General features: G+C 45.9%; 2 protein-coding genes across 2 annotated transcripts in view; one reads left to right on the top strand and one right to left on the bottom strand.

The window, feature by feature from the left end:
* T265_04967 (hypothetical protein) overlaps nt 1–3429 on the top strand; it is a gene marked incomplete at both ends in the record, with an annotated part of 6435 nt that extends 3006 nt beyond the window's left edge. Inside the window, 4 exons of the mRNA XM_009169844.1 lie at nt 461–645; nt 1354–1541; nt 2641–2858; nt 3120–3429. Coding sequence (XP_009168108.1) covers nt 461–645; nt 1354–1541; nt 2641–2858; nt 3120–3429 — 901 coding nt within the window. The remainder of the gene's footprint in view (nt 1–460; nt 646–1353; nt 1542–2640; nt 2859–3119) is intronic.
* Nucleotides 3430–6519: 3090 nt separating this feature from the next.
* The window catches only part of T265_13644 (hypothetical protein), a gene marked incomplete at both ends in the record, with an annotated part of 74773 nt that continues 73783 nt past the window's right edge, over nt 6520–7509 (bottom strand). The window contains 2 exons of the mRNA XM_009169865.1: nt 6520–6628; nt 6847–7085. Of these exons, the coding sequence (XP_009168129.1) occupies nt 6521–6628; nt 6847–7085 (347 nt within the window). The remainder of the gene's footprint in view (nt 6629–6846; nt 7086–7509) is intronic.

Below are 7509 nucleotides of genomic sequence, written 5' to 3'. Positions count from 1 at the left end.
GGAATTTGTGCTCTAACTCCGGTAATATGCCGACCATCTGTAAAGAGATTGAGTTGGACGTTGTTCTTTCTATCGAAGAAGTTGCGCAATAACCTGAAAGCGGTTGTATCTGTGGTAAAATCAGCAGTCGGCTCAATTTATCTTGAATTCACACCTGCCTTGCATTTGCCAAGAAGCATTGTATCCATAAAGAACCAGCAGACACACCTCCATTCAGAATTCACCAAATGATTTTTCCAGATATCCCTGGTATGTAAAGACTGAAAGAACATCAGCTTTGTTATAGACCCTTTGCCCTATGCGTATATTCATCACAAAACGGTGAATCCTAGCACTGTTTCAATACCTAGCTGCCGTGCAACTCAACGACCGCATGAGGTTATCCGAGTCTAAAAGGGGTAGCTGAAAAGTCGGGCTCGTATTCGAACTACAAACCTTCTGGCCAGTAGTTTCGCGCAAGCCCAAGCCTAGACAGGGGAAGTCGAGAGACAGAGGTCGGGTTCGAACGACGGACCTTCCGGTCAGTAAATTCGCGCTGTAACCACTTGAGCCATCTCGCCCCTTTGCACAGTTCACCAGACAAATTATGGCAATTCTTCATTTGTGGTTGCACCCTCCCTGCATCGATCAGCTGCTCGCACGAATGTTTGTTTAGGACCTTTCCACAGTAGTAGGTTTTTCTCTCCGCAAAGTTTTATTCTTTTAACGAACGATCAGCCACATCTTACCCCGCAACGCCGAAACAAAGGAGGCACCTCCGACGCCCGGGCTTTCTTGAATTTCTAGTTATGCTTTAAAACACATGAGAGTGTGTTATTATTCGTTTTTTTTTAAAAACGAGCATATTGTGCTCAGCATGTTGTATAAATGGAGGATAACTGTTACTTTCGTGATATGAGCATCGAACCCGATACTAACCTGATATTCGGTTAGTAATTCATTCTAAATGTACCGAAAATATCTTCTCATCTAAGATGACAATTTCCTCACTAATAGCTGATTGACATTTAGCTGCACACAGTAACAAAATGAGACATACTCTGGAGCTGAAAAGTTCGGAAAACGTTTGCTGATATCGTGAGCCTTCTGAACTTTTGTGATCCGCTCAGCTCAGCGGAAAAAATCACACATCAGCTATCCAAGTTTGAACAGGATATCACATGCTACCTGTCCAGTTTTCCTTCCTACTCTTGTTCACTTTCTCACGCGGGCTTGAGGTTAAAGCTAGACAAGTCAGTTGGTTGGGTTTCGGTGGTTTTAAAAAAGTTCAGCTGATCTATCATGTGTTTTGTCCGTCATTTAAAACACACTCTACTAACGGAACACATGAAAAGCAGGAAGGTTAGTAAGTAGGCGGTAAGACTAGGAAATTCGTTCCAAACTTCGAAACAGAAAGAAAGCGTTCAGCTGTAGCACCCTTCCGGTGCCTAGCTGCCATGCCACCCGAAATAAAGCACGAGGGCTGGGATACTGCCAGGTTGCCCAAGCCTAGACAGGGGAAGTCGAGTGGCGGAGGTCGGATTCGAACCACGGACCTTCCGGTCAGTAAATTCGCGCTCTAACCACTTGGGCCGTCTCGCCCCAAACTTCGACGTCTGGTACAACGTAAAAACCGGTGCAGCATGATATGCGGTGGATGTCGATCATGAATTACTTGAGACTGGATCGGGGTTTGTTAAAACCTGACCTATCCACATGCAAATACACCAATATGGTGTTTTATTACTTAGCATATCATGAATGCGGTTTCAAAAAGAGGCATCCACCTAGGAGAAGGTTTTTCTGATTCTACCCTCGTCCCTTGAGAACAATGACGTCCAAAACTGGATATCCCTTCCGTCCAACAGCTTTTTCATTTGGCTTGGATGCCCGGGAGATACTATCGTCCGGGACGTGATCGGTCACACTCAATACTCGTGTAACGTGTATACTACTGATGAAACATGTGAGTAACTTCTGGCCAGTTGTCAAAGCACCATCCCAGCGTCTAATAGGAGATTGGTGCGGGAAATAGGAAACCGCTTTGCAGTGCTTGGTCCTTATTGGTTATTATTCAAAGAACGTCCAGGAAGGCTCGAGGGGACGATTAAGAATGTTCACGTTTCACATACGCTGTGCAAACGAGGCGTTTACTTCCGTGATTAATAGCTTATAGCCGCTTATTTCATGTTGGTAAGTGTACAAATCCGCACCAAGGGTTGTTCCTTCCACTGATGTTGATAGACCAAGCAGAGGTAAGACGATTAAAAACTTGAGGTTTGGGGCCAAGTTAACGCTAGGTCATTTGCTTCGACCAACGGCCGAACTGCTTGTTTTTGGAATAAGGTGACCAGCGATTGGCTGATTCTGTGGGGTCCACGCCAAGAACCTTGTTCAACAAAGCTTACACTAGCAAGTTGCGTCAAGATACAATAGCACCACTGCCGTGCTTCGTTCTCGTTATTTTTTGGATTACAATTTTGATTTATTAGGATTAGTATGAAAATCAAACTGATAGAATGTGTTGCAAAGACCAGAACAGCCATTGGATTTTGTTTGGTTCTGATTCAACTTTGGGTGCCAGGAGCTTTGAAAAACTGAGAAAAGTGCCGACTGACAAACCATTTTACCAGTGTTAAAAGTCATCTCCTTAGTCCGTAGTCTATGATGGATACTGACATGCCGAATCGAACAAGAAATCAATTCATTCAATTCATTAGGTATAAACCGTGTGCCATTAGCACATTGGTTCCAGCTGTAACAGTTTCGGTCAGCGGAAATTGGGAGAGTGTGGGTCATACAGCCAAACACTGGACGCATGTTCGGTTAGTTCTGGAACTGAGTAGCTACGCATTGAAGACGATAGCTTTGATGCACAAGTGCCACTAACTGCGCGATCGGGCCATTTCTGGCAGCATGATTAACCATTGGTCAGTGGAGTCCCGGAGTGAGCATTCAGGGAAGCGACAGTCGTCGACCTAGCTAAGTTTACTGATTGGTGTTTTCATAACTCGTTGCCAAGTCATACAATGTCAACCGGGCAGTGTTGTGGAATATAGGTAGCTTGGGTGCGCTGCTTGGTTTTTGGTTTGTTTGCCGAGCTCTGTGGACTGACAGGCCTCTCAGTCGCTTCCGGTCAGCGCGGAGACATTTCACACATCTGGTTCCATTCAGAAATTTCAACAATGGAAGAAGAAGCAAAAACTCAGAAAGGAAACTACTCACAAGGTTGCTGAAAACTCGTCGACAGCTCACGACCGGTTTCGCCCTTCCACCTCGGGCTCATCAGGTAGGCGCAGTCCCCGAGTTTCCGTCAACCTTATGATCTACTTGAACCCAAATTCCACTGTTTTCGAGAAATACACTCATTTGCAAATCAATATGGTTTTCACGAGTGTTATATCTTCTGGCCCACGATCGGTTTCGCCCTTCTTGGGGCTCATCAGGTAGCCGCATCAGGTCGAGGGCTCTCGAAGAGTTTTCAGCAACCTTGTGAGTAGTTTCCCTTATGAAAATATACAGAATCAGATGCATCTGTCTAATTTGTGCTTGTTCATTTACTTCTAGTATGCGATGATCATGTTGTCACGTTATGGTGGTGAAAGACTATCGGCTTACTGTGCTGAAGGCATCTTGTGGGCAAAAGGGAGACGGTAAACTCGTGCAAGCTTTTTTCTGTGACCAGAGTATCGACTGTAACAGGTAGGTAGGATGAACTGTGCGCAGGCCATCTACTTGGATCTCTGCAGGTCATGAGCCGTCTGAGGCTTACGTGCCAAGAAGGGCGATTTCGGGGAACATGTATGAAAATCTATGCGCAGAACCTACAATGGCCTCCACCATCATAAGCCGACGGCGCAGTTGTCTTCTGATGCAGAATATGCATCGTCCAAATCTGTATGAATAATAACACTTTGTTCCTAGCCTGCTCTTTCCTAATGACACTAGATACTATCAAGACGTATTCCGCTTCTCTGTTTCTCCACTCATTCTCGACCAACAGCTGTCACCTTGATGTCTTAGTTGAGTTTGAGTGCTGCAATGATCGTGCTAGCTAGACCGACTAGGAATTTTTTTTACTCAGGAGAGTCAAAGGGAAGCAAGCGGACGAAAAGCAACAAGTCTGCAAAATGAGGAGCCGCATTACGGGATAAGCCAGTTTACTCAGGAGAGTCAAAGGGAAGCAAGCAGACGAAAGACGCATTACGGGCTAAGCCAACCCACTGCATCCAAGCGGATCGGCCTATTGAGTCCGGGCAGGGTCCCCAATAAAGCCCTGCTGTCCGCTGTTTTTGGGTCACATTTTTGAGTCAGAGTCTCCCGGTTAGGTCACCGGAACAAACCATATATTGCCCTGTGAGATCCCGGTTAGGTCACCGGAACAAACCATATGTTTTTTTGCCCTGTGAGGCAGGCTTTCAAGTCCAAAGCTAAAACAATCCCCATTCCTCGGTCTCAGCAACTGGGACGTTCACCCGCTCTCCCACGTACCCACTCCCTACCGATTAGCTGTAGCAGCTGGAACCCTTGCTACATGGTTTACAGCTGGTATACTCAAATGAAGTGGAAAGTGGTATGAAGTGATGCTTGTACGGTCAGACTTTTAATTCGTAAATTTGGTACTGCTGAACTTGACAAGAAGTAGAAAAGGCAGCGATGATTGAAATGATCAAACACTTTTTTCAAAAGTGGGACAAGAAAGCCGCCGGTTAGTAAATTCGTTACAGAGACCAACAGCTCAGAATTCACTCGACGTGCTACCATCCACGTCGACAGGCGGAAGGAACACTTTGAGAAACGATGTGGTTGTCCTTAGATGTACAGTCTGAAAAACAGCCGGCTGCCGACTTCACATTCGGACTTGGTCCAAACCGAAGATGAAATAAAAGGCAGAACTAAGCTTTTGAGGTGAAACAGTGCCAGGTGCTTTGTTCAATGATGCAGGGAAAGGACTCGTTTGTAACGAAGGCATAGAATTTTGAAGAGACCAGAGGGATGGTAGATATCTGATGTAATTCTTGTTTTCGCAAAAGGTATAAAATCTAATACCGGGAATCAACAAGGTGTCATTTCCTTCCACAATGGTTCTGAATTGCTGACGAGTATTATCTCAAGCAGATTTACTAGAACCTGCGGTCTTTTTGGGTTCAGGGCTGATTTGCTGTTGGGTACCGCATAACTAAACGACTTCCGCTGTTCTGGAAGTTGGTACTTCAAGGGAAAAGTCCATGACCAGTACATACCTGCAGCCGACACTCTCCGTTCTTTGTGTCCAATATGAGACGATCATCCAGTGGAGCCTCAGCGGTGCTAAGCCTAACTATCTGTTACCAAAGACCATAACGACTTCTGAGCTCACAGTCCATTGTAAAAGGGCCACTAGAGCGCCACAGAACCTTTCCTTGGCAGATTCAGAGATGCAGTCTATCTGGACATAAGCCAGTGCAATAAACAGGAAAAGATATTGAGATTCTTTAACAGGCGTTGCCAAGCAAACCACGAAAGACCTACTGTCAACGACTACTGAATTAGGTAGGAAGGCCTCTTATTGGTGGCTTGTTGCTTCCGATAGACAATACAAAAGAGTGTTGTGGGTAGCCAGCGTGCCAGCAAGCGCCGTTTGCTGTCCCACGTGCTTCAGTGTGAGGTGTCCAAGTAAGTAGGGCTTGATTGTTACTGAAGACAAACGCGCAGAAGTTGCAGCTGAGCGTGATACTTGGTGAACTAGGTGGCCAGTCTTGGTGATGGGACCTTTGGGAAGAGTACTCAATTTGGGTTGTGGTAGAGGGGATGAAGAAACGCACTCCCTGCTGTATACAATAAGCAACTGGACTCGAATGATGATATCGCTCGAAGGCCGATGTGGCATGACAGTATTTTCACTTGTGATGACCGTGGAGCAGCGGGTGGTTTTTAGCACAGTAACATTTTAGTACAAGTTTTTTACAAATGAATCTGTCACCCAACGTGTCATCCATAACCAGGAGGACCAAGATACTGTGTTTGTCAGACTGACCAACCTGGTATGGGAAATTCTGCCGGTGTCAAAGTGCCGCCGTACCGAGTATCGCTCCATACGTCATAGAAGTACACAGACTACCACAGGAATGGTTGGTTGGTCAGCGCCCATCACTTTTAATGGATATGTTTCTTGTGCTATCCACTCTTAAGAATCTGCATATTACTGACAAATCTATAGGAGCGAATGTCTCATCTTGGGACTTTCTGCATCTGATTACAGATAAAACAACATGACTGTGGATGCATCATCGTCACTGTCAGCTGTAAGAACCGCGTACTCGCCGTACAATGGTTGTAGCTGCCACACTTTCGTTCACCGATGGTTTGGGGGGAGGGGTAGGTAGCTGTCGGACACCACTAGATGTGGTGAACTCAGGAGAGAGCTTCTCGTAGACCTTCATACGGCCGCGGGAGTTGGCGTACAGCGCCTTTATGAGAGTCAAGAATTTATGGGGGACACCTTTGCTCCACATGCACTGCCATGGTGCTTAGCGGTTTACAGAGTCAAAGACAGCTTTCAGATCAAGAAAAACAACCATTGTTGGTTGCTGGAAGCAGTGTCGCTGTTCCAGAATATGTCGGAGGGTGGATGCACAGATTGTCTGACCGGTGGAAGGTCATCTGTCAACTGCGTGGTGTACACGCCCAAAAAATAACACTTACGTTTCGGTCCTTAAAATGTTGGTTTGCGGTACAAACGAAGGTAGGCTCTGCTCAATATCACAAGTATCCTCGTCATAGGTGATTCTTCAAACCTCTGTCTGCTGAATCAACCGACAGAGACTAGTGACGTTTTAAAAATATTTCAGATGAACCTGCCTAGAAATGGTTGTCCGGGGCACTCACCAGCTGTTCTTGTCCAGTCGCTGTTGGGTCACCATGCACGGATAACGACTGAGCCAGCGATGACATATCGACGGGCATGCTGTGTAAGGTTCGATTATCGAAATCCTTCGTGAGAAGCCAGAAAAATAGGTAATGGACAATGGGAGACGATGATGTACCGATACTTGGCCTGAAAGCCAGCCGGGCTGAGGTTGGGCCAACTTCCAGCAAATCGGGCTTGCCTGGAGGAGGTGGTAGGGCTGGATGGATGAATAAAGGGTATAACTATCAGTCAACAAGTTGTAATGTGTATGAAATCTCGTGACCAAGACGAGGTAAGCTAACAAAGGCAGCCTTTTTGATGTCTCCTCTACTAGCCCAAACACAGAAAGAATAAAGTCGATCAGGACGTGAATAAGTGCCAGGTTTGTCAGAATCACAAGTCAGTACCGAAAGATCAGGGCTGGTAGAAGTGAGGTCAGTTTTAACCAGCTTCATGTCTAATTACGTGAAAAATACTTGGAACCGATTGGGTGGTAGTCATCGTTTTCGAAAAGTTTGGTAACAATCGGAAGATTTATGGCTGGGCAACGTTTCGCTTTTGACACAAAAGCTTCGTCAGACCAAGTGACTAGGTTCCTAGGTTGGTCGAGATTTAAGGCGGAAGGAGAACCAATCAGCTAA

This window comes from Opisthorchis viverrini, assembly GCF_000715545.1.
Source record: "Opisthorchis viverrini unplaced genomic scaffold opera_v5_89, whole genome shotgun sequence".
Classification (NCBI taxonomy): Eukaryota; Metazoa; Platyhelminthes; class Trematoda; order Opisthorchiida; family Opisthorchiidae; genus Opisthorchis; species Opisthorchis viverrini.
This window is presented reverse-complemented; position numbering and strand designations above follow the sequence as displayed.